This window comes from Gopherus evgoodei, chromosome 8, assembly GCF_007399415.2.
Source record: "Gopherus evgoodei ecotype Sinaloan lineage chromosome 8, rGopEvg1_v1.p, whole genome shotgun sequence".
NCBI classification, from domain to species: domain Eukaryota; kingdom Metazoa; phylum Chordata; order Testudines; family Testudinidae; genus Gopherus; species Gopherus evgoodei.
This window is the reverse complement of record NC_044329.1, coordinates 79,602,101-79,629,638: the sequence shown is the minus strand read 5'-3', so window position 1 is coordinate 79,629,638 and position 27,538 is coordinate 79,602,101. Positions and strand designations below refer to the sequence as shown.

General features: G+C 41.6%; 1 protein-coding gene across 10 annotated transcripts in view; it reads right to left on the bottom strand.

Annotated features, from left to right (window-relative positions):
• TGFBR3 (transforming growth factor beta receptor 3) overlaps positions 1–27,538 on the bottom strand; it is a 190,669-nt gene that overhangs the window by 153,211 nt on the left and 9,920 nt on the right. For 7 of the 10 annotated variants that reach the window (XM_030572827.1, XM_030572830.1, XM_030572829.1 and 4 more), the window contains exon 2: positions 10,334–10,513. In XM_030572827.1, the coding sequence (XP_030428687.1) occupies positions 10,334–10,394 (61 nt within the window). In that variant the 5' untranslated portion in view covers positions 10,395–10,513. Of the gene's footprint in view, positions 1–10,333; positions 10,514–16,235; positions 16,460–21,471; positions 21,492–27,538 lie in introns of those variants that run through there. The other 3 variants (XM_030572823.1, XM_030572822.1, XM_030572821.1) reach the window with 3 other exon arrangements.

Genomic DNA, 27,538 nt, shown 5'->3' with positions numbered 1-27,538 from the left:
AGTATAGGGTCAGCTTATGAATGGATCATAAAAAAAATTCAAGTTTTACTTCTCCATCTTACGGGGGTCGGCTTATAAACGAACTGGCTTATGATCAAGTATGTACAGTAGTTAAGTCCAAAGCAGACTGCAAAGAGCTACAAAGAGATCTCAAAAAAACGGGTGACTGGGCAACACAATGGCAGAAGACATTCAATGTTAATAAATGCAAAATTTTGCCAATTGTATTACATAATCCCAGCTATACATACAAAATGATGAGATCTAAATTAGCTGAACCCATCCATAAAGAGATCTTGGAGTCATTGTGAACAGTTCTCTGAAAATATCTGCTCAATGTGCAGTGGCAATTAAAAAAGCTAACAGAATACTGGAAATCATTAGGAAAGGGATTGATAATAAGTGAAAAATATCATACTGCCTCTATATAAATCCACTGTACGCCAACATATTGAATAGTGCATGCAGATTTGGTCACCTTATCTCAAAGAGATCTATTGGATTTCGAAAAGATACTGAGATGGGCAACAGAAATTATTAGGGTTACAGAGCGCCTTCTGTATGACGAGAGATTAAAAAGACTCGGACTTTTCAGCTTGCCAGAGATGATTAAGGGGGGATATGACAGAGGTCTATAAAATCAGGAATGGTGTGGAGAAGACGACTAAGGAAGTGTTATTTACTCATTCACATAACACAAGAACTAGAGGTCACCAAATGAAATTAATAGACACTAGATTTTAAATGAACAGAAAAAGTATTTCTTCACAATCAACATGTGGACCTCTTTGCCAGGGGATGTTGTAAATGCCAAAACTGTAACAGGGCGTGATAGGTTTGGTCACAGAGACTCCTTGGGCCTGCTGATGTGCTGAGACTACCTCCAAGTCTGTTTTCCCTGCCAGCTTGAGACTTTGGAACCCTGCCTTGCTGAGCCAGACATGCTAGCCTGCTGCAAACACAGACCAAGGTCTGAACCACATCCCCCAAAGCTGCAGGCTTTAACTTAAAATCACTTAGCAGGTATTCCTCTCTCCAGTACCCAGATACCCAGTTCCCAATGGGATCCAAATGCCAAATAAATCCGTTTTACTCTGTATAAAGCTTATATAGAGTAAACTCAAACTATCTGCCCTCTATAACACTGATAGAGAGATATGCACAGCTGTTTGCTCCCCCAGGTATTACTTACTTACTCTGGGTCAGTTAATAAACAAACAAGTGATTTTATTAAGTATAACAAGAAAGATTTAAGTGGTTCCAAGTAACGACAGAACAAAGTAAGTTACCAAGCAAAATAAAACAAAAACATGCAAGTCTAAGCCTAATACATTAAGAAACTGATTACAGATAAATCTCACCCTCAAAGATGTTCCAATAAGCTTTTTTCCACAGACTAGATTCCTTCCTAGTCTGGGCCCAATCCTTTCCCCTGATACAGTCCTTGTTCCAGCTCACGTGGTAGCTAGGGGATTTCTCATGACTGCCGCCCCTTTGCTCTGTTCTACCCCCTTATATAGCTTTGGCACAAGACATGAATTTTTGTCTCTCTGGGTTCCCACCCCTTCTTCTAAATGGAAAAACACCAGGTTTAAGATGGATTCCAGTACAAGGTGACATGGTCACATGTCCTGGGAGACTCCAAGCCTTCATTCTTCCTGGCCTGACTCACAGGAAGACTTGCAAATAAACAGTGCCATTTACAACCGTCTTAGTTGATGGAAGCTATCAAGATTCCAAACCACCATAAATGGCCTACACTTTGCATATTATAGTAGGACCTCAGAGTTATATTTCATATTTCTAGTTTCAGATACAAGAATGATATATTTATACAAATTGGATGACCACACTGAGTAGATTATAAGCTTTGTGATGATACCCTACAAGAAAACTTTTGCATGAAGCATATTCCAATTACATTATATTCACACTCATTAGCATATTTTCATAAAATCATATGGAGTGCAACGTCACACAGGATTCCAATAAGAACTAGATAAGTTCATGAAGGATAGGTTCAGCAATAGCTATTAGCCAGGGTGGGCAGGGATTCAACACCAGGTTCTACATTTCCCTCGCAACAGGGCAACTTGATTACCTATTCTATTAATTCCTCCTGGGGCACCTGGCATTGGCCACTGTTGGAAAACAGGATACTGGGCTAGACGGACCATTGGTCTTACCCAGTTTGGCCATTCTGATATTCTTATATAGAACCCAGATATATCTGCTTCCCCACTGTAACTCACTAGACCCTACTCTCCACCCAGAGCTGGGTTAGAACCCAGGAGTCCTGATGGGGTCTCTCACTCCAGAGTCAGTAACAAATTAAGACTATACATTAAAATTTTAAACCTAATCAGTGTCCCTTAAGTGACTTGCCATAAGATGTCAAAACATGCTTTTAGAGCTGAGTGGGTCTAATATTTACTTAATTTTCTTTTATAAAGGAACTAGATACAGGGCTCCTGTCAGATAATTGCTAAGTTATCTGCCAAAAATCTAGTTTTCAAGTGCCTAAGTAGCCCCAGGAATCACAAAGTTCACCCCCCCCACACACACACCAAGTCAGAAATGGTACCCCTGAAAAAGGGGTAAACTGATACAAAACTACTCAAGATAGTTAAGTCCAAAGAAGACTGCAAAGAGCTACAAAGGGATCTCACAAAGCTGAGTGACTGGGCAACAAAATGGCAGATGAAATTCAATGTTGATAAATGCAAAGTAATGCACATTGTTTAAGAAGGAAAAATCTGAATGCCTGCCTGCCTGCCTCACAACTTATTCATTTTTCTCCCCCAACTTGTGTCCTTCACCTTACTATGGAAGGACTTTCTGTTAGACTATTGGGGTCTGGATTGCTTCTGCAACTACAGCATATAGGGACAGGGGGAAGTTCCTCTTGAAAGAACGATGGCATGGTATGGCCTGTTTAATCCTACTGTTATGCACATTTCTGTGGTGGCCCATCACCACAATACCACGGGTCTCAGATCCAAGATACATGTTCATATAAATGCAAGCAACCTTACCGAAGATGGAGTGTCATATCAAATGGGACTTGAGAAAGTAAACTGCAAGCAAGTAAATTGCTTCTCAAGCACGAGGTTTAGAAGAACTAATGAAGCAATTAAAGAGACGTAGAGAACCAATTTAGGAAGAAAAGCAGTTTTTTAGCTAAAATCTTAAAGGGCAGCTTAAACTAGCATACGTGAATAAGTCTAGTGGGAAACCTATAATAAGTCTTAGCTGTCCATTTCTCTCTCCAAATGCAGTCTGTCTTCCTGATCACAAATATGGCAATTTGGCACCGGGGGAGGGGCACTACCAAACACCGAGGAGCCTAGAGGCAGTGCACAGGTGCAAGTAACTGTCAGAGCTCCACTGACATTAATGGAGTTATGACAATTTACACAAGCTGAAAATCTGCCTCACGGCTTCCGAATGGATGTCCCTGGCCTATGCAGATCCATAAGATGTAGGAGACTAAACCTCCTCTTGTTTTGCATCACCCCCTGTCATAAACAGATAAGTAAGAGTTAATAGAACAGAAGTACTTCATATCTCTTTTGCCTGTAAAGGGTTAATAAGATCAGTGAGCCTGGCTGTCACCTGACCAGAGGACTAATCAGGGGACAGGATACTTTCAAATCTTGAGGGAGGGAAGTTTGTGTGTGTGCTGTTAGATTTTGGTTGTTCACTCTGGGGGCTCAGAGGGACCAGACGTGCAACCAGGTTTCTCTCCAATCTCTTTGATACAGTCTCTTATATGTCCAGAATAGTGAGTACTAGGTAGATAAGGCGAGTTAGGCTTATGTTTGTTTTCTTTATTTGCAAATGTGTATTTGGCTGGAAGGATTTTAATTTGTACTTGTATACTTAGGCTAGGAGGGTATTCCCAGTGTCTATAGCTGAAAGACCCTGTAACATATTCCATCTTAAATTTACAAAGATAATTTTTACTGTTTTTTCTTTCTTTAATGAAAAGCTTTTCTTGTTTAAGAACTTGATTGTTTTTTTTTATTCTGGTGAGACCCCAGGTGACTGGGTCTGGGTTCACCAGGGAATTGGTGGGGAGAAAGGAGGGAAGGGGGAGAGAGGTTAATTTTCTCGCTGTGTTAGGATTACTTTCTCTCTCAGGTTGAGTCTGGGATGGGGAGAGAGAAGGAGGGGGAAAGGTGAATTTTCCTCTCTATTTTAAGATTCAGGGAGTTTGAATCACAGTGATCTTCCAGGGTAACCCAGGGAGGGGGAGCCTGGGAGAGGCAACGGTGAGGGAAAGGGTTTATTTTCCTTGTGGTAAGATCCAGAGTGTCTGGGTCTTGGGGTTCCCCAGGCAAGGTCTTGGGGGAACCAGAGTGTAAGAGGCACTGGAATTCCTGGTTGGTGGCAGCGCTACAGGTTCTAAGCTGGTAATTAAGCTTAGAGGAGTTCATGCTGGTACCCCATCTTTAGGACGCTAAGGTTCAGAGTGGGGAATTATACCATGACACTCCCCAATTGAACGAGAAAGTGGAAACACCAGGAGGCCAAACTAAAAAAAAAAGTTTTCTGTCTCCTCACATAAATAACCCCCTTAGTGGGGGATTTGGCCCTTGGGCTTTGCAGCATCTGTTCTTTTCTGTTCACCTCTGTTAAGTCATTTCAGCACCATGTACACAATGTGCTCAACTAACAAATATTTGCCAGATAGTAAAAGAAATGTGGTTTAAATCCAAGACTGAAACCAATCACACTGATAACTCAGTGCGAACAGCTGTACTTCTAAAGGCTACAAAGCCAAACTTGCTTATGAGGTTATCCAAGGTTATGTTGTTTGCACTTCTAATTATTTATGTGAAGTTCCTACAATCCATTCCAGGCTGCTAGATTTTTGTTTATCCTCACTTCAAAGGTAAAATTCTTTTAGACAGCCAGGTAGTTTGGCAGCAGCTCACTACTCTGCCTTCAACAAAGGACTCCAGGATTTTCCATGGTGAAAAGAAATTTTTTTTTTAAATAGAAATCCAGATTTTCCTCCCAGAACTTTTACCTAAAAGTCAAAGACCATGAACAAAAGATTAAATGAAATTTGTTTGCGAACGAAGTAAGGTGTGATTTTGGAAAGCATCCACAGACGCATCTGGGTAGTAAAAAGGGACCCAGAAATGGGTATATACCCTCTAGGCTATTACATGGATCAATTCCAGTGCAGTATTTGCAAAATTTATATAACTAACTAACTAACTAACTGTGAGCTAGAAAATCAACACATGGAACACATGCAGTTTTACAGCTTAGATCTGAACTAATTCTCCTGCACATCGTGACAGCCTTCTCATTTTTCGTTATTAACCCATACGGCATCTGAGGCACAATTAACACTGATACCCTTCAGGGCAATAGGAAAAAAAACCAGTGGTCATTTAAGCAGAAAGAGCAGAGTCAGTCTATAAGTGCCTCATTTTACCCGTAACCAAAATGCAACATTACTGAAAATAAGAGAACAGGTCAGCATCAGCAAGTGTGTCAGCAGCACAGAAGTCAATTTAGGCCTGGGCTTCACAAAGAGATGTCCTCTTCTACGCAACTTTACCATTTAAGAACATTAAAGGGGCAGAGAAACTCTAGCTGGGGAAAAAATTCAGTGTGTACCAGATATCTGCTCAGGGAGGTGGTGCCTCACTTATCCTTCACCACAGAGACAAAGGGAAATACTTTTACCAATATTTCTTATTTATACTTCTGCTATCAGGAAACATTTAATATAAAGGACCCAAGCCGGAAAACTCTCTCAGTATAGAACTCCTACTGATTTCAAGAGCCACGCTACGCCACTGACACTCTCATAGCTGAGATATGGCAGAGAAGCATAATATGTTGTTCCTTTGGGCACAAACCTATGGAAAACCTCTTTCAGCCTTACCTACAGTTTTTCCAACCAGCACCATAATACCATATCTTTGTTTAAAAAAAACCCACCACAATTATTATTTGATATAATAGCTCTAAAAGCTCAGTGCTGTCCCACAGAAAACTCTTACAGAGCTCTATTTTAAAATATAGTCTACTTCTATATGTCTTTCCCCTTAATTTTAATTATTAATTATTGTAAGGGATATTTGAATAAAAACATTACCTTTGTTTCATAAGAGCATCTGCTTGTGGGTCTCATTTCTAACCTGGAATCAAACTCCTCTGTAAGTGACATGAAAATCAGCTGTTTGGAAATTATCTTGGCACAGATAGATGAATGACTAAAACAGATATGACTAAGGCAAAAAAAAAAAAAGTCATAGGAGGGTGTCAGCATATGCCATGGTCACCATGTCTCAGCTGAACACTGACAAATACATAACTGGAACAGTCTGGCTCACCTGTGTGTTAATATTGTTAAAACAGGTATTACACTTCTAAGAATGTGTTTAGACTTTATGGAATGCTTGTGAGTTGCTGCACACCTAATCTCACTTATAACCTCTGCAACATAATATATGACCATTTGCATCATAAGCCTCTGCAGTTATGGAAATCAGCAGATAGGAGAGAGACATTAATTAGTGTGAAATGCTGGCATACCCTGCAAAGAAGACCCAACACATGATGTTCCATAATAGTTCATCTAAGAGGACAAAAAGACTGTTGATTACTCTCCTCCAGTCCCATAGAGGGGAGATGTGCAAATGTATTTCTCCCACCAGCTGAGCTGGTAGTTCAGAAAAGGGGGAAATGGAATAAAAATTCCTGGCAAGGAGAAACTATCTCTATGCTGCTTGGACTCTGGAGGGTAAGGTTTTCTAGGCATAAGTAAGACCTCCCCAGTGTTCAGCCTGGGTTAGCCCTAAGGGACATATGAAATTTGCTTATTATAGAAGTTTCTATTACCTTTTGAAACATAAGTAACTCATTTGAGTGTGTTAACCTGCTTTAATCTCATAAAATAACTCATTTCCTTTTCCTAGTGAATAAATCTTTAGATACTTTATTAAAGGACTGAGTACAAGCATTGTTTTTGATGTGATATCTAAGGTGCAACGGGCCTGGGGAAAGTGACTATCCTTTGAGACTGGGAGTAACCTGAATATGGTTGTGATTTTTGGTGTAAGGGACTATCTACAACAAAGGCAAGCTTGCCTCGCTGAAAGGTAGATCAGAGTACCTGTGACTCCATAGCTAGGCTGCTAGTGCCTGAGGAGTTTACACTTGATAACTGGTTGGTGAAATTTAAGTATAGACCTTACAGCCAATTTGGTGTTTGTGCCCTACTTCTCAACAGTCTGCTCTGAGGTTGGTATTCATGCTCTTGAGCCACTGCAGGACAACTTGATAGAGGGAAATAGATCCCACAAAACCATTTCTAGCCCACCTACTCTCCCGCTCCAGATTCACCCATTTTTGCTCCCTTCTGCTAGCGCAAGTGAAGGAAGGCATCAAGCTCTGAGTAATGTTGTTTTCTTGAAAATATCTAAAGCCAAGAGAAAAAATAAAATCAACAAAGAAGTTTCAAGTTGGACAGGTACTCCAAGGTTCCCATGAGGTGTGAATTACTTTTTAATAATGATACTGAATGTGATATCACTATATTTGATGTAGTGCTCTTCCTTAATATCAGTGTTAGGGTGTAGCTTATGCTTGGACTAGTAAAATGCCCCTTCACCAGAAGACATGAAAAGGAACTGCCAATACAATTAATAAGAAATAAAAATCAACAAATCACATTTACATACTAGCACTTCTTTAAAAAGTAGGTTTCTTTCTTTTTAGAACAGTTATGATTTCCTCTACTAAGCAGTTATTCTTTTCCCATCCCACACTGGCACTCATATCCTCATCTGCACATGCAAACATGCTCACAGACAGACACATCCCATATTGTGTAAGATTACTTACAACACAATAAGCTCATTGCAGAACCTTAGCATCAAGTACTATTAAATAATCAGAGTTACTTGTACTGACTGGATGCTTACAGTGTAGGTCAGCCCTGGACGAAGTCCCTCAAGGTCTGAGGGCATTCTTGAAACAGCATTTTCCATGTAATTGATGAAAGGAAGCCAGATGGCAATGTACTTGATTGCTTAGACATGTATCTTCCAAAGTTGGTAATCTTTTCCACAATGAGGACATCTCAAATTTAAACAAGTCATCCGTCCAGTCTCCCCACTACCTCATTTTGACTGGCTGCATCTCTGTTTGCCACTCCTCAGTGAACAGTTTTGGACAATATTCTTGCACACGAGGAGAACACAAAGCGAAGGGTGCCTCATTAAGGCGAGACAACTTTAACAAACATACCTACATTTAGTGGACTTTTCAGAGCATCACAGAAAATGCATGTGTGTGTGTATGTGTGTGTTTATATAGAGACTTTAACCTTCAGATCTTTTTATTGGAGGAGATGTTATAACAAACTAGTTGAAGAGTATTTACATATGATAAAAGATGGAGCAGATCCAATACCTATAAATGGGAATGTATCTCCCTTGTCTATATAACTCCTGTTAACTTTAATGCAATAGTCACCATTAAAAGTTTTTAAAACTGTCCTTTAAGATAAACAGTGTTCTCCATATCAAGTACAGGCCCTAATCCTGCAAACATCAAGTCCATACGTAACCCCAGCAACCCTATAGCAAGGGCCTGAAAAATTTACCCAGGACCTAATAGCCCAAGGATTAAGTCTACTCCCCAGACAGAAAATATACTAGTACCTGAGCTTTGCCTCTCCTCTTCAGTCTTGAGCTGGTCAGATACTCACTCTCACAGGACCTTCAGACCCAAGAACTCCCAAATGACTGAACTCCTCAGCCCCAGTTAATACTACATATACAGCGCATGCATGCGCACACAACTCATGTTGTAATTCACTTGTATTATGAGCGCCTAGACGTCTCAACCAGAACGGAGGCCGCATTTACTAGGCGCTGTAAAAAAAATACAAAGACAGTCTCAAAGATCCTTACTGGTCCCAGCCCTAACCCCAGCTTGGGGATACTTACTGGCTCCAACCCAAAATTCTAGCCTAGGGAGCCTGCCAACTCCAAACCTAACCAAAGCCCTGACTGGCTTATTGGCCCCAACCTCCCCCATCCCACCAACAGATGAATTCATTCTCAGTTTTTACACCAAAACTTCTTTTCAAGTGGCAAGAACATCCTTCCTCCAGAGCACTCTGCTGGGATGACAAGGTCGTTTTGGCAGGATCCTCCCACACATGTACTGGGTGACTGACCCTCTGCCCTCTCATCCTGGGATACCTGCAAAGATGGACACACTGAGAGCACAGCTGCCATACCCACACTTCTCAGATGGGTATGTCTTCACTGAGTTTTAGCCCAACCTCTCCCCACCATCCCCACAGAAAAACCTCTAATCAGATTAGGTGGTGCTTTAAGCCAGGGCTAGTTTAAATGGATGAGGGGGATCAGTTAGAGCCTGTTTCAACTCAGTCTGGAACCAGCAAATTTTGCAGTCAAGACACAGGCAAAGACAGATAAGTGTTGATAGTTAATAATTCCCCCAATGACCAGTTCTCCTGCAATTGACACAACCGACTGGGAAAGAAACCTAGAACATCACAGTACAGGACCATGGGATATGCCCCCAAACACACACGGGCAAGTGCAGAAACAGTGAGGACAGAGTAGCATAGGTAGAGCTTTGCTGAGGGGATGCTTGCAACTGCACTAGTCTAACCTGGTCGCTCAGACCCAGGTGCCAATCAACCAGGTTAACTACCAAAGACGACACACACACTAACTGTGGCAACAGCACTGGACTGTCTCTCTGCAGACTGAGGAAGACATTGATGCACCATTTACAATTAGCCCACATTTGGAAGGATTTCTTCAAAACCCAGAAGACCAGAAACTTAATTCTTTTTCAAATGAAAGCTTAGATTCTGCAGAGGTTGATGGCACTCACCCACCGAGATTCCTACTGGCCCGGGACAAGACAATTTTTTCAAGTCTTGGTCATAGGGATTACCATAAATATTGCCACTGACATAATAAATCGGTAAGGCATCTTATAAATTTTATCCATTTAGGATTTTTAATAGAATGAATGCCAGTGAATATTAACTATTTGAAAATAATTTAAAGATTCTAACGATTCTAACAGCAACCATAAGTAAGAGGGCTCCATTACAGAAGCAGAGTTATTTCTCATCAAACACTCACACCAGAAAGTACTATCACAATCATACAGTATTGCTTCATATCTACAATTAGATTCTACACAAGTCTTACCTGACCTAAATTCTTCCAGCATGAACATTTATTATTGATCAATAATTCCAAATGCACACAATGAGTTACAACGAACACATAATTTACATAATGCCACCTACCTGCAGCTGCTAAACACAAAATCATCAAAGCAAACACTGGAAACACACAACTTGAAGTCATTTTTGCAACACTGGGTCTTCTCAGATCAACTCCTTTTGTAGCTCTTCATGTAGATGTACTTCCTTTGAAATCAGTGATATATGCTTTGAAATCAAGTCTTCCAGACTTTTAATTATCTACTGAGAGAGAGAGAAAAAAAAAATTTAATAGAAATATGTCATAGAAATGTCCTCACCTATTTAACATTATATCTTTTTGCATCATATCTAGCAAAACAGAGATAGTTCTTAAAGGAGAATTACACACGTATTTTTTACATTGCTGAATATCCTAAGCAGCAAAAGGGACACTTAGCAAATCACTAATCTTTTCCCCTTTCATTTTTCTGTCTTGTCCATTCTCCCAAAATAATCACACCAGCTGTATCCTGTTTCAAACAGATGTCCCAGAATGCATTCTGGAGGACAGCTAGATTTGGAGTCCTGCTGAAGCCCAGAAGAAGCCCATATGGACTCAGGTAAGTTTATTTTAAGTATGCAAATTTCTTTGGGTCACTGAAGTTAGAAGATATATTACCCAATCTTAAGACTATCATGAGAGGAGTTCCCCATACACAGTTTGAGTAACACAGTAACTCTGACATGCATTCCTAAATTGGCACCACAAACATGAAAACCATTTGAAAGATCCTGAAACTAAAACATTTGCTAGAGTAAACACAACCCCCCCTAAACCTACAACTAACTTAATACACTTTTATGAGAGAAAACAGAATACCTCTACCCTACACTGGCTCTCCTTCAGGCAGCTAGCTGCCCAGAACAAGAATCTGGAGTCAGCAAACAGGGAACAGGAATGCTGATACCATATTCAGCCAAATAAAGCAAATATTATATTTCACTACCAGCTTTCTCAAACACAAAATGACAGAAGATGCCTCAGCAGCCAACAGATTACTATACTGCAATGTAAGATCTTAAAAATCACCACCACAAACTGGGTGATAGAACAGAGTTGAGCGGATAGAGAATTCCAAACTGAGGCAAGATTATCACCACTTAAAATGTACTTGCTCACCTTAGACTCAAAATAGTATCAGGCAAACTCAGACACCCCACTATGGTGATCTGCACCCTGATCATAGGGTAATAATGGGTGACTCTGTGACCACTGACAGCCTACAAAGGGCAAATGTGGTCCTACATCATCCCTTCCCACAGAGATTCTGTGAGTAGGAAGAAGATTCCAAGAACTTCCTTGCAACATTTCTCCAAAATAATTCTGAAGAGACAGGATTTGCCCCCTGCAGAATAAGATGAAGTTACTCTCTAGCAAAAGCCATCAATGCAGAGATTCCATTCTGCCACCCTGACTCTGGTGTGGACCCCCAACTATCCCTCAACTCCCTTTCTGGTTCTGGGATTCCTATACAGCTAGTAGGGCCTCCACTGATCACAGCTGTCTTACAGATCTCTCTCGGAGAGAGGAAGGGAGAGTTCCCTCCATGCAAAGAGAGTTGTATTGAAAGCTGTATTCTAATCACTGCAGGGCTGTTGAGAGGCAAACAATGCAGCACATGGCCCAACAACCTCATACCTAAGTTCCCACCCTTTCCCTCCACTAGATCTTGACACCGAAGAGACCCCTCTGCAGGGTCCCATAGAATGGAGGAGGAAGAAGACAGTGCAGCAGAAGTTCCATTGGCTGAAAAAAAATTCAAACAAGAAATAAGTCATACATTAATGAGAGTCATTAATCATTTGAACAATTTATCAGGGTTCATGGTGGATTCTCCATCACTGACAATTTTTAAATCTAGATTGGCATTTTTCTAAAAATATATGCACTAGAAATTATTTTGAGTAAATTCTATGCCCTATGCTATACTGGAGGTCAGTCTAGACTGTCACAATGGTCCATTCTGGCCTTAGAATCTATGAGTATGTTTACACTACGAAAATTAGGCCCAATTTATAGAAGTCGATTTTTTAGAAATCAATTTTATACAGTCTATTGTGTGTGTCCCCACTTAAGACCATTAAGTCGGCGGAGTGCATCCACAGTACCGAAGCTAGCGTCAACTTTTGGAGCATTGCACTGTGGGTGGCTATCCCACAGTTTCCGCAGTCTCCACCGCCCATCAGAATTCTGGGTTAAGCTCCCAATGTCTGATAGGGCAAAAACATTGTCACGGGTGGTTCTGGGTAAATGTCGTCAGCCTCTCCACCCCGTGAAAGCAACGGCAAAAAATCATTTCTCGCCTTCTTTCCTGGGTTACCTGTGCAGATGACATACCACGGCAAGCATGGAGACTGCTCAGCTCACTGTCACTGTACGTCTCCTTGGTGCTGCCAGACATGGTACTGCACTGCTACACAGCAGCAGCTCATTGCCTTTTGTAAGCAGATGGTGCATTATGACTGGTAGCCATCGTCGCCGTCTCCTGGGTACTCTTTTAGCCAACCTCAGCAAGGTCGGTTGGGGGCACCTGAGCATACGTGTGCTCCTGGCCGGTCTCAGTGAAGTTGGTCAGAGGCACCTGGACATAAATGGGAGACTGCGATGGCCAGCAGTCGTACTGCACTGTCTTCTGGCGAGCATCCAGGAGAGGCAACGGTTAGCAGTCGTACTGCACCGTCTGCTGCCAGCCTAAGATGTATAAGAGAGATGGAGTGGATCAAAACAATAAAGAGACCAAATTTGTTCGGTATTCATTTGCTTTCCCCCCACCCCTCTGTGAATAGTAGCGGGAGGAATAGCCCAGTGGTTTGAGCACTGGCCTGCTAAACCCAGGGTTTTGAGTTCAGTCCTTGAGGGGGCCACTCTGTGTGCCAACCCTGTAAGCCATGTCGTCAGTTGCCCCTCCCTCTGGCAGAGCAACAGCAGACAAATCGTTTCACGCCTTTTTTCAGTGCAGACGCCATAGCACGGCAAGCATGGAGCCTGCCCAAATCGCCACCGCAATTATGAGTGCTGTGAACACCACATGCATTATCCTGTAGTATATGCAGAACCAGAACCTGTAAAAGCAAAACCAGGCGAGGAGGCAACAGCAGCGCAGTGATGATAGTGATGAGGACATCGACACAGACTTCTCTCAAAGTATAGGCCCCGGCAATGTGGACATCATGATGTTAATGGGGCAGGTTCATGCCGTGGAACGCCAATTCTGGGCCTGGGAAACAGACTGGTGGGACGGCATAGTGTTGCGGGTCTGAGACGATTCCCAGTGGCTGCGAAATTTTTGCATGCATAAGGGCACTTTCATGGAACTTTGTGACTTGCTTTACCCTGCCCTGAAGCACAATACCACCAAGATGAGAGCAGACCTCATAGTTGAGAAGTGAGTGGTGATAGCCCTCTAGTAGCTGTCTGGCGTTGCAAACTTCCAGTCAGTCGGGAATCAATTTGGAGTGGGTAAATCTACTGTGGGGGCAGCTGTGATCCAAGTAGCCAACACAATCAAAGAGCTGCTGATATCAAGGGTAGTGACTCTGGGAAATGTGCAGGTCATAGTGAATGGCTTTGCTGCAATGGGATTCCCTAACTGTGGTGGGACGATAGACGGAACCCATATCCCTATCTTGGCACCAGAGCACCAAGCCAGTGAGTACATAAACTGCAAGGGGTACTTTTCAATAGTGCTGCAAGCACTGGTGGATCACAAGGGACATTTCATCGACATCAACGTGGGATGGCCGGGAAAGGTACATGACGCTCGCATCTTCAGGAACTCTGGTCTGTTTCAAAAGCTGCAGCAAAGGACTTTCTTCCCAGACCAGAAAATAACTGTTGTGGACCCTGAAATGCCTACAGTTATCCTTGGGGACCCAGCCTACCCCTTAATGCCATGGTTCATGAAGCTATACACAGGCACCCTGGACAGTAGTAAGGAGCTCATCAACTATAGACTGAGCAAGTGCAGAATGGTGGTAGAATGTGCATTTGGACGTTTAAAAGGGAGGGGAGAGGAGAGGAGGGTGGCGCAGTTTACTAACTCAGATAGCCCTCAGCGAAACCAATATTCCCATTGTTGTTATTGCTTGCTATGCGCTCCACAGTATCTTGGAGAGTAAGGGGGAAACGTTTATGGTAGGGTGGGAGGTTGAGGCAAATCACCTGGCCGCTGATTACGTGCAGTCAGACACCAGGGCAGTTAGAATACAGGAGGGCATGGTGCGCATCAGAGAAGCTTTGAAAACCAGTTTCATGACTGGCTAGGCCATGGGGTGAAAGTTCTGCTTCTCCTTGATGAAACCCCACCCGCCTTGGTTCACTCTACTTCTCTGTAAGCTAACCACCCTCCCCTCCCCACTTCGATCACTGCTTGTAGAGGCAATAAAGTCATTGTTGCTTCACATTCATGCATTCTTTATTAATTCATCACACAAATAGGGGGATAACTGCCAACGTAGCCCGGGAGGGATAGGGGAGGAAAGAAGGACAAGGCCACACTGCACTATAAAATTTATTGAATGCCAGCTTTCTGTTGCTTGGGCAGTCCTCTGGGGGGGGGGAGTGGTTGATTGCCCAGAGGGGCCCCCCCCACACGTTCTTGGGCATCTGGGTGAGGCTGCTATGGAACTTGGGGAAGAGGGCAGTTGGTTACACAGGGGCTGTAGAGGCTGTCTGTGCTAAAGCTGCCTTTCCTGAACCTCAGCCATACGCCGGAGCATATCAGTTTGTTCCTCCAGTAGCCTCAGCATTGCCTCTTGCCTTCTGTTACCAAACTGACGCCACCTATCATCTTCAGTCTGCCACATATCTTCAGCCTGCCACCCTGTCCTCACATTAATATTGTTCTTTCCTGGACTCTGACATTGTCTGCCTCCATGCATTCTGCTGGGCTCTTTCAGTGTGGGAGGACTGCATGAGTTCAGAGATCATTTCATCATGAGTGCGTTTTTTTCGTCTTCTAATCTTCGCTAGCTTCTGGGAAAGAGTAAGTGTGAGCGTTGGAACATTTGCAGCTGGTTGAGGAAAAAAAAGGAGAGTGGCAGTAAAAAGACATTTTAGAGAAAAATGGGTAGACTCTTTCACAGTAAACCTTGCTGTTAACATTACATAGCACATGTGCTTTCGTCACAAGGTCACATTTTGCCTCTTACTGAGGGTATGCGAGTTTGGTGTGCGAGATCTTTCACGCAGGGCCAGGCAACAGAATTTGGCTTGCAGGCAGCCATGGTAAGACACAGTCTTTTGGCTTCTTTAACTTCATAACATATGGGAATGGTTTCAAACAGCAGTGCCCTCATTTCCCATCCCAAGCAGCCGTTGGGTTGGCCATTTAAAATGGGTTGGCAATTTGAAAGGAGGAGGGGCTGAGGTTTTCAGGTTAACGTGCAGCACAAACCCAACTAAACCCCCTCACACAGACCTCCAGTTCTCTGGGAGGATCACTTCACCCCTCCCTGCACCGCGTGGCTAACTGTGGGGAACATTTCTGTTCAGACACAGGCAAACAGCCCAGAGGAATGGGCACCTCTGAATGTCCCCTTAATAAAATCACCCTATTTCAACCAGGTGACCAGGAATATCTCCTGAGGATAACACAGAGATAAAGAACTGATGTTGTTTGAATATCAGCAAACACTGGGACCGTACGCTGCCAGGCTTTGCTATGCACTGATTCCAGACTACATGCTACTGGCCTGGCATGGTAAAGTGTCCTACCACGGAGGACAGAATAAGGCTGCCTTCCCCAGAAACCTTTTGCAAAAGGCTTTGGGAGTACATCCAGGAGAGCTTTATGGAGATGTCCCTGGAGGATTTCCGCTCCATCCCCAGACACATTAGCAGACTTTTCTAGTAGCTGTACTGGCCGCGAATGCCAGGGCAAATCAATCATTAAACATGCCTCCTTTTAAACCATGTATAATATTTACAAAAAGGTACACTCACCAGAGGTCCCTTCTACGCCTGGTGGGTCCAGAAGGCAGCCTTGAGTAGGTTTGGGGGGTACTAACTCCAGGTCCAGAGATAATGGTTTCTCCGCTTCCTTGCTGTGAGCTATCTTCCTCGTCCCCAAAAAACTTGCATCCCTGTTGCGTGCTACTCCATTAACAGAATCAAAGCACAGGGGTAGGGTAGTGGTGGCTGCATGACCTAGAATGGCATGCAGCTCAACCTGGAAGCCGTTTGCCTCTCTGGTTTTTTGGTAGGCTTGCCTCAGTTCCTTAAGTTTCACACGGCACTGCTGCGGGTCCCTGTTATAGCCTCTGTCCTTCATGCCCTTTGAGATTTTTTCCAAATGTTTGGGCATTTCGTCTCCCCATACAGCAAACAGATTCCGTACTTCTCATTCGGTCCATGCTGGGCTCTTTTGCGATTCTGGGACTCCATCATGGTCACGTCTGCAGATCGCCAAACAGGAAATGAGATTCAAAAGTTCATGAGCCTTTTCTGTCTACATGGCCAGTGCATCTGAGTTAAGAGCGCTGTCCAGAGCAGTCACAATGGAGCATTCTGGGATAGCTCCCGGAGGCCAATACCGTCGAATTGCATCCACACTACCCCAAATTCGACCTGGCAAGGTCGATTTCAGCACTAATTCCCTCACTGCAAGAGGAGTAATGAAATCGATTTTGACAGCCCTTTAAGTCAAAAATAACGGCTTCATCGTGTGGACAGGTGCAGGGTTAAATCAATGTAATGCTGCTAAATTCGACCTAAACTCGTGTAGACCAGGGCTATGACTATTTGCCCCACCCCCTTCTACACAAAACAAAGTATATCTGCTCACAGAAGGCTCCTTTCCCATAGGGCCCTGAGACAATCCAGAGCCTGATTTGGCCACTATAAAACCAGCTCTAAATCAGTGCCCTTCCTTAGTGCTGCATCCCCCTCTGCATCCGTGCTGATCTCAGGGCACTGAGCTGGCATAGTTTATAGGAAATCATCATATTTAAGGAGGTAAGATTTCTGGCATAAGTAGATTATTCCTGCCATTGTTAATTACAGAATTTTTTTTGGTCCTAACTGTGGGATTAAAGGTGCCTTCATGCATCATGTATGTTGCATGTCTGAAGTGACAGCATGCTACATGTATTTGTATCCTCCGAAATATTACACAGGTTGGTTGTAATATCCCAAGCTACCAGTGATATTCCTTAGAAACTACAACCCAAAGCAACTTAATTCCTTCTCAGAAAAAGAGAGGATTGCCAATTCAGGAGAATAATTCTGGAGAAGTACGAATATAGTAGTGGAGACAATGAAAAGCTTAAAGAAAGGAAACCTCCAGAAGATGACTGCTTCCCTGGAGAATTTTATAAGGCTTATAAAAGCTACTGGTCCTGAAACTAAATTCCAGCTTCATCCCCCACATACAGTGTAAGAAGCAGTCATAACATTAATCCTCAAACCCAAGAGAGATCCTAAAGTCCATGGTAAGTTAAGGCTAACCTTTTGATTTTATTAATCAAAGACAATAAACTGTTGACAAGCATATTGAACAATCACCACGGCAATTCTGACCACAAAAGGACCCGTATCAAGTGGGCTTAATGCCAAAAGGTAAGCCATGAAGAATTTATGTTGGATCTTGAATCATCATCCTGGAAGTCAGAGAGAAGCTGAAACCATTTGCTGCTATTTCTCTGGATGCAAAGAAAGCTAAATCAGTTCAATAAAAGTATTTGGTTTCTGACTCAGCTTTTTAGAGTAGTTGCAAAGACAAATGATCATATACAGTAAATTCAAAGTTTTTAGGCAAAGTTATTTATAAGAGAACATCAAAATGTGCTGCAAGATGTCATATATGCAAATAGTCTATGAATAAACACTCTGAAACTTGAATTTGCTATACACAGCCATTTCACGAACAATGAACAAAAGAAAAACCAGAAGAGAGAGACTAGAAACAGAAGAGCTAAACAGAGCATATTCAATAATACATTGACTAAGAAATTCCTAAGCATTGATTAGATCATTCTTTCATTAACATAAGTGTATAATCCAACAATGAAATTTTTTAAAATATACAGACCTATGCAAAAGTAGCATGCACAGAGAGAGATAGGAGATAAAGCTACAATGGTCATTATTATTTAAGACCCCCACCCTTCCTGTAATCACAGAGACTACCATGTAGGTTTATGCAAACGAGTTTTAATTTGGTTTCCATGGCATTCTTGGGGGGTGGGGAAGGCACACAGTTTTGCCCAATGAAGAGACAAGAAGTTGTACCTCTGCCCCAGCCTGCAGATCAACAAAGATTTCTGGGTACCCACTGGAGCTGAAGGGTATCCAACAGAAAGCCCTAAACCTCTACTCTGCTGCTTGATCTCACCAGCTCACAGAGCATGAATTCTGGAGATTATGGCTAAATCGGTCTGAGCTGCACTAAGAACGGGGAGTTGAAGATTTGTTAGAAAATAATTTGTCTCTTTCAGATTTACAGAAATAAAGGAGGGCTATGTACAACACATTTTGAGCAACTGAGAGCTAATATGAAACGACTCATAGGCCCGGCCTTAAGATAACTTGACTGCAAATTTCAGGAATCTAATTTCAACTATACTCAATTTCCCACCTACACAGATTTTCGATTTAAAGCAATCCGAGTGTAACAGCACAATTAAGGGCAGTATTGAAATGAAAAATACCAATACCCAAGCATACACTAGGCTACACTCTGGTGAAATGAAATTACATCTTTAAAAATTACAACAATCTAAACATTGAAGAAGTTATATAGGACAACGTTGCAAATGCATTATCTTTACCTCAGAGATGCAAGTACATGTTAGTGATAAATAGCTTTCAGAGTATGTTACATAGGTTAAGGCCATTCACAGCTCTTTATGAAAATAGAAGGAAAGGAAGAAAAGAAGCTATACAAAGACATCAAATTGACAATATCAGAAGGCTTTTCTACTTTAGACCGTCACATGGATTTCCAGGTGTTTCTAGTTTAACCTGGTTAAAAACAGCTCTGATGCTTACCAAAGAGGTAACTTGGGAGAAATTTATGAAAAAGTGAAACTATTTTCTGGAAGCACATGCATTTTATGAAAGGGTATCATAAAATGGAGAAATACTTGAAAGGAGTTATACCAGGGATGCATTTGGCTCAGTATGTTTAATGAGATTTGGATACAGAAATGCTTTTGGAAGTCTTAATGCATATTTGCTATAGAACAGAATGAATATTGAGAAATCAACATTTTAAAATGAGTCCTTTGTGTTTAAACTCTAATGCAAAACATAAAGGACTCCAGTTGCAGGTTAAAGCCTACTGTCAGCAAAATTAACATGTGAAAGTCTGGTGGTTAGCACAGCACAAAGAACAGACAGCCCATTAAGTGGGAGGGATGACTGCTTTGAATTAAGATGTGAAAATGTACAGAAAAACAGGAACCTAAACTATATAACTATAGTGGCAAAGTGGAGTTGAGACAAGAGACATTTACAAGAGACCCATACCCACAAGGGTACACCTGGATAATTACTTTTGTGAGCAAGGTCACAGGAGGGCAAATCAAAACTGTGATAACTGAAGGATCCCAGTGAGGAAGAGTGAGAGAGGATGACATGAAACATCCAAAAGCAGAATTTGCATCTCCAACCCTGGCTGCCAAAAAGGGTCTCAGAGACAAACTGGACCACAAAAAAAACATACTGTAGAAAAGCAAAATATGCTATTTTCCTAAAATGACACACAGGGAATACATCTAGATTACTTAAACAGAGTATAAAACTAGATACATCATGCATGCTGTTTACTTGTTTGAATTCAATTGTCTCTGCTTATTCTTAATAAATCTTGTGTTACTTTTGAGGATTTCATGCACACCATCCCAAAGATGTGAGACAACCTTCAAGCTATAATAGAGAGCCAAGGAAGAGCATCTAGAGCCCAGTCCACTGAGGATTTTTCAGTCAAGGCGGCACAGACAAGAGGATCAACTTAATTTAGATCTCCTGCAGTAAGGTCCATGGTCCTAATGATGATGAAGAAACGCCTAATAACCACAGATGAGAATCAGGTTTAAGGGGACAAAAAGCGATAATCAAGGTGTAATCACCACCTATTCAAGTCAAGAAAAACATTTATTCTACATGTTAATGGAGCTAGAAAGAGGCTCAGTGAAAAACCTATACAATAATGAAGACTATTATGGGGCAGAGAGATTGAATTAATTGCTGAGTTTTAATTTGCATGTTAGAAACATTCAGCAAACTTGTGTATTTTGATATATGAAAAATTGAGTCTATGTAACAATACAAGCAGTAAACAATGTAAAAAAACAAAAAACAAAACAAAAAACATAACCATGAAGTTCCTAGATGGTTGTCACTATGCTGAACACTATGGCTGTTCTGAATCACAAGGTAACAGCAGGGATAGATCTCCGATCCTCCTCCCTCCAAAAGTACAACTCTCACTACCTCTTGAAGAATTTGTTATCTGCTAGCACAGTCTATGGCAGACAGCAGAGAAAAGCTGATGCCACTCTGCTAGAACAAAGTGGTAAAAACACATACAAGACAGTTCACTACAATATCTCACTAACTTCTCTACCTTTACATTTGCTTCATATTTGTTTCTTTATAAGTATCTAAAAATCAAATTTCCCCAGAACTTCCAGGCTTCTCACAGGAGAGTCTCTAAAACTATATTCTGCGTCAGCATAAAGACTGTGTGAGAAAGTCAGTTTTAATACAAAAACTTGCTCAAGGTTTTCAGAAGTGAAAGCATCCTGCTTCAGATAATGTCCTTACTTAAACATGTCTCTCTCATAGGCGGCTTCCTGTTCTCACTGACAGAGACTTCCAAGCTCTGCATACTGAATACCCAAGCACACTTTTACTTGGTCTACTTCTATATTTTAGCTAAATGACTACTGCATCATATTCCTACTAGCAACTTTTCTCCTTTCTTCTAATTCTTCAAGCTACTTCTCCCTACTACTCCTTTTTCTCTAAGGCCCAGCACAGTGATAAACATGTCTACATGAGGCCACAGAAAAATTCTGGGGTGTGTCCGTTTCCTATTTTGGACTTGCATTGCATGAGAGTTGGACATACTCATTGTTCAACCAGGTCCTTAATGCTCTAATTTGACCTTTTATTTCTGTTCCTCCAAATGCTTTTTCCCCAAATGTCACAATCTGTTTCTTTAATTATATCCTACCCTCCATATGTATGTCCTGGCTTTGCTTTAAAATCCATTCCCTCTATCATCTTCCTCTTGTAGCCTTTTCCTTCACTGACTGAAGAATAGCTTCCACTTCCTCTTTCCCTTACCAGAACAGGCTTTCTTTCATGCTGTCTCCCTTCCTTGCTCACAAGCTGAGGTTGTTAACTTCAAAAGGTAAAATACCACAGCACAAGAGACTCTCCTCCCATCATATTGCAACAGCTCAAACCTTTTGGTTACCAATGTGAGCCAAATCCTATTCACCTTAATCACTGACTTCAATGGGAACTACTCAGGAGAGGCAAGCAGGATTTGTCCGAGTTGTTTTGCCATAGCAACGGAAACCCAAGTTTCTAGGGCATCCAACAAAGCCCTTCAAGGTCAAAGCTTTTACACTTTTTGTTTGTTTTAAACATGACAACCATTTTACTTATTTAACCATGCTCCCATTGGTTCTTTATACAATAAAATGTGCATTCCACTTCACAAATAAAAAGCCAATTGTTTAATCAGGTATGCCCAAGCCCAATTTAGATGCTAGATTCAGTTATACAAGCATTCAAAAACCATGTTTCACTTTGTGTATTGAAAGAGAAATATTATAACCCCAATCCTATTCAACATCCATTTTTCAGGATATGTCTTTTTTTAAAACTTGATGACACTTATTCTCTAAATACTGTATGATTTGCATATGTAAAGGCTGGAAGGCAGACTAACTGTATTTGCAAATATTATTGTGGGATTCAAAATGCACATCAATTGTTTTCATGTCTACATCCAAGGTATGCACGCAAGTCCCACTGTGCAAAACTTAAACAGTAACTTATTTATAAACTATTAAGGAGACTGATTCTGCTTTATAAACACCAAAGCAGTTTCATTTCCAGGGAATAAGGAGAGTAATAAAACTAAATATCCTGATATCAAAAGCCCAGGGAAAAAGTTATTCTGATGCCTAGCAGTTCATATGCTGCTGTGCTTGTAATGGGACATTTCAACGAGTCACAGTAAAAGGCTATGGGAACTGGAACAGAGCCAAATAAAGCCTCTTTATGCCACTTAAAAACTGTGCCCCCTCTATTCCAGATTGCTTTTGTTTTAACATTTTGTTTATTTGTACACTAATGTTTTACAATATGTTCTGTCAAATTACAGGAAGCTACAAAACATGCACAATTGGTCCCTGAAAGAATTAGACAATTTCATCTTTTTTGCTTGCAAGGCCCTGATAGCTGCAAATCACGTGCACCACAGCACGAATATTGCACACATTTGGCACAAAGGTCTGGCTAGGATCGGAGACAGCCATTCTCAATGTACACTCAAGTTTCCTTTCAGCCTACACAGGATTTGCTGTCAATTCACTTTAATTGTTGTGAGTTTACATCAGAAAAGCAAAATCATTAAACCAGACAATGTGGGAGTTTTGACTGAACCACCACTGCAGGATAGGGCCTGAATGCAAAAGAATAGTTTTTCTTCTTCTAGTCTATCTTCTTGTAGGTTAGAGATTTTTCCTAGAGAGCAAACTGGGGGGGCAGCTCTTTCTAGGGTAAGGGCAGGGTTTCTTTGCTATGGGAACTAAGGGATAATGCACATGAAACAAGCACTTGAGATGTCTAAGAGAATCGGGGGGACATGGAGGTAACTCCTCATATTCAGGCATAGGAGGCTCTCTTCAGGTGGAAGTACAGATGAGAAAGTCCTCTCAACAGGAGTACATGAGTGTCTCCTCAAAGAGAAGTAGGCCAGAGCATGCAGAATTCTCTTTACAATAAGGCAGCAATTCCTGGGGATCATGGGAGTGCATCAGGAGAAGGGAGAGTGTATGGCACTGACTATAGAATTTGACAAAAAGACAAATTTAAAATGGGACTAGTGGCAGGCACCTCACACATAACCTGAGTTGTAAGTACTAAATCAGAGCTCTTCTCCTCTGAGATGGAGCCTTCAGTGACACCATGGATCACAGCAGCTCTAAAGGAGATCAAGACTGATCTTGTGATGGTCTGTGCCTAATGTACTAGACTGTGACTCAACTGATCTAATCACAACTCTGCCACAGATTTTGTGTGGAAAACTGGGTTACTCAATTCTCCCATCTGCAAATGGGGATAATTATAGGTATTCTGACATTAGAGTGATAAGGTCATATAAGTATCTAGACCAGTGGTTCCCAAACTTGTTCCGTTGCTTGTTTAGGGAAAGCCCCTGATGGGACGGGACGGTTTGTTAACCTGCCACATCCGCAGGTTTGGACGATCGTGGCTCCCACTGGCCGCGGTTCGCTGCTCCAGGCCAATGGAAGCTGCTGGAAGCGGCAGCCAGTACGTCCCTCAGCCCGCGCCGCTTCCAGCAACTCCCATTGGCCTGGAGCAGTGAACCACGGCCCATGGGAGCCATGACTGGCCGAACCTGCAGATGTGGCAGGTAAACAAACCAGTCCGGCCCGTCAAGGGCTTTCCCTAACCAAGCGGCAGAACAAGTTTGGGAACCATTGATCTAGACAGATCATATTAACTTATCTCACAGGGTTGCGGTGAGAGTAGTTCTTTTCAAGACTGTGAGATGCTCAGATGTTATGTGATAAATGCAACAGAAAAAGACTATGAACAATCATTAAAAAAAATACCTCTGCCCTTAACGTGTAATAGCATTAGCAAAGTTGTATAGCTGTTTTCTTGTTGACAGTTCAAGTAATTGCAGTGGGTGGAAGAAGAAGCAAAAAAGTCTGATGACATATTAGATGATAATGTGCCAAAGGCACACACGAGCTGATTTTCAGTGGCAGTCACTCTGTCCGGATCCTGGCCACCTGTCCGGGGGGCTCTGCATTTTAATGTAATTTTAAATGAAGCTTCTTAAAACATTTTAAAAACCTTATTTACTTTACATACAACAATAGTTTACCTGTATATTATAGACTTATAGAAAGAGACCTTCTAAAAACATTAAAATGTATTATCAGCACGCGAAATCTTAAATCAGAGTGAATAAATGAAGACTCGGCGCATCACTTCTGAAAGGTTGCCGACCCCTGTTTTAGAGTGAGGGCAACATTTTCAAACATATCAAAGTGACTTAAGGGCCTAAGTCCCATTTTCAAAAATAACTTAAGTCTCATTAAAAGTCAGTGAGAGCCTAGGAGGCCAAATTCCATTGTAAGTCAATAGGAGCCGAAGCCATTTTTGAAAATGGGAATTAGGCTCCAAACTTAGGGTAAAATTTTCAAAAATGCTTAATAAAAACAATAAACAAAACAGTAACTACAGCACAGAGATCTGCAGGACAGACCTAGAAACCATCAAAAAGGTTAGCAGGCTCTAAGGAATAGGTCTATGCAACCTTTCCCCTTCAAAAGTTACGTTTCTTTGGCCTAATCACCTTATTTTTATGATTTCTAATTGGAAACAGAATAAGTTTCCTGGCATTAGAGTACTTTACTCTCTACAAATACAATGCTTGCCAACTACCTCACACAAACACCATTAATCTTGGTTTTATTTGGCTCGGTCCCTAATTGCACACCTAAGCCAAAATGATAATCGCTCAAACATACATATCGAGAACCTTTGCTGTAACCCTGGATAAGGCATCATCTTCTTACGGCCAGTCATAGCAACAGAGTCACAGCAGGATGGAACCTTACCTCCACCCAGGTCCTGTCTAGGTAAGATCTCATCGAAGGCACTCTCTTACAAATCCTTGATGCAATTTTTTTCATACATAGCAAAAGATTATGTAAAACAAGTCCTAATGGAAGAACTCCCTATCAGAAAATAAACTGCATTAATCTTTGGTGGATTTAAATCTGGGGTAGGAGCCATTTTCCCTTAAGGAAGTAAAATAATGATTGTTTGCAAGTTTGCACACAAAGAATACCGAGGCAGGGAAAAAGTGAGCAAACTTTTTACAAACAAACTTCCCCATGGTCATGTGCAACAGGAAATTAAAAGTGAAGATAAATGGATTACAATATTAGGAAACAGTTATATAAAAATGGCAAAAAGATGCATTAAAATGTTTATAAGATCAATAAGAGATAAAAGTTTCACTCTGGAGCAACGTTTACTGAATTTTACTCACTAAAATACATACTTTAGAAAGAAAGCATAACAGTTTATTTTCTAAAGCTGCTAAGCAAAAATCCCATTAAGATAATCATCAGTCAATAATTCATCTCTAAATCTTCAGAAGCACATTTATGAGTTAGGAAACTTCTCCCACATATGTGGGGAAGACCTTATAGTGCAACATTGTTTTACCAGTGAGTCAAAAGGTGCTTCCCTTTGAGTAAGCGTTATCTATCCTCCCACAAATTGTCTGCCCGATAATCATTGTGGTCTATTTATTATGCAGAAAAGCACAGTTAAGTTGAAGTAAGATATCTGTTCTTAAAAAATGAACATAGGAAAATAAAGGCATGTTTCAAACCAGTGTGCAAGAGGATTTGGCAAATTTCTGTGCATTACCTGCACATGCCACTCAATTCGACTGACAATAACTTGTGAAAAACTTGGGATTTTTTTTAGGAAAAGGGATGACTTTCAATTGCCTAATAAACATTTTAAAAAACTCATTTCTCCATATGGGATGCAAAAAGCCCCAAACAGCATGTAATTAGTTATGAGTGCAAGGATCAGAAGGAGTGGGATAGGAAGACTGCAAGAAGTCTATGAGCCTACACAAACTGTATGCAAACCTTATAACCCATGGAGACTGGCTCAGCAGGGGATCTTTGCACCCTAGTGAACTTTTGGCTGGGTGAACCAAGGCCACTGGATCTATAACTATTGGGATATGCTGGGTATAACTCCCTATTCAAGAAGGTAGTAGAGGAAAAGAACAAGTTATAGCAACTGTGGCTCCACCACTGCTCAGGGCCCTTAAGAGGAACTGATCCCTATTGACCTCTGGAGACTTTCTTAGCACACAGTACTAGCTGCATGTGGGGGAGATGATTTGGCCTTTTCATGTGAACTGTAGCAGTCATACCAAAGAGAAGCCTTCTCAAGAACTCAGAAGAGCAATTTTGTAAATCGTAACAAAATTTGCCTAACCTGTCATAACTAAAATACAAAGTATTTTAAGACTATTGTTAATACGATACTACCATGGTTCTCAAGTACATTGGACCAAATTTATCCCTAGTATAACTCCAACGCTTCTGTAAATTTAAGGAAGATTAAAACATTCAGAGCATGTCTACATTTGAAAGTTATGGGGGTTTTGTTGTTCTGAATCACTTAACACAGATAAGCTGTTTTTTGAGCAGTACATCCACAATGCATGTTATTCCCAGTTAAACTATCTTCCTTTGGGATCAGTAAATCTACATGACCCTGAATTGTTTCAAAATAAGTGCTCAGCATTCTAGGCAGACAGCCCATAGCGCAATGATCTGCCAACAGGCTCTGTGCATTCTGGGATTTTTCTCAATCCACCATGCAAACCACTGCTAAAGGACTCGGCCAACAAGCATTGACTGGTGGGACAGGATAGTGATACAGCCTGGCATGACCAGTAATGGTTGCTGAACTCCAGGATGTCAAAGGCCACCTTCTTAGAAACCTATGCAGAGCTCACCCTGGAGCTGCAACTGTGGAACAACTACAGGAGAGTTCCCCTCAGTGTAGAGAAGCACACGACCATTGTTATCTGGAAGCTCGTCATCTCCTAATTTCTACCTGTAAGTATCTAACCAGTTTGGTGCTGGTAGATCAGCCATTAGGGCAGTTGTAACATAGCTGTGGCCTGCTATCAAGGAAGTGCTGTTCCCCCAGGTAACATGGCTAGGCAATGCATACAAAGCTACTGATGGACTTGCACAGCTGGAGTTACCAAATTGTACTAGGACCATTAAAAGGACTCATGTGCCCATTCTTTACCCCACAGACCCAAGCAGGCCTCAGACTCCATCAACAGAAAGAGCTGTTTCTCCACGGTGCTCCTGGTCTGGTTGATCACTGTGGAAGGTTCACCAATAATATGTGGGCTGGGCTGAAAAGGTTCATGATACCATGATCTTTAGAAATCCTAGTCTGTTGTCTGCAATGAG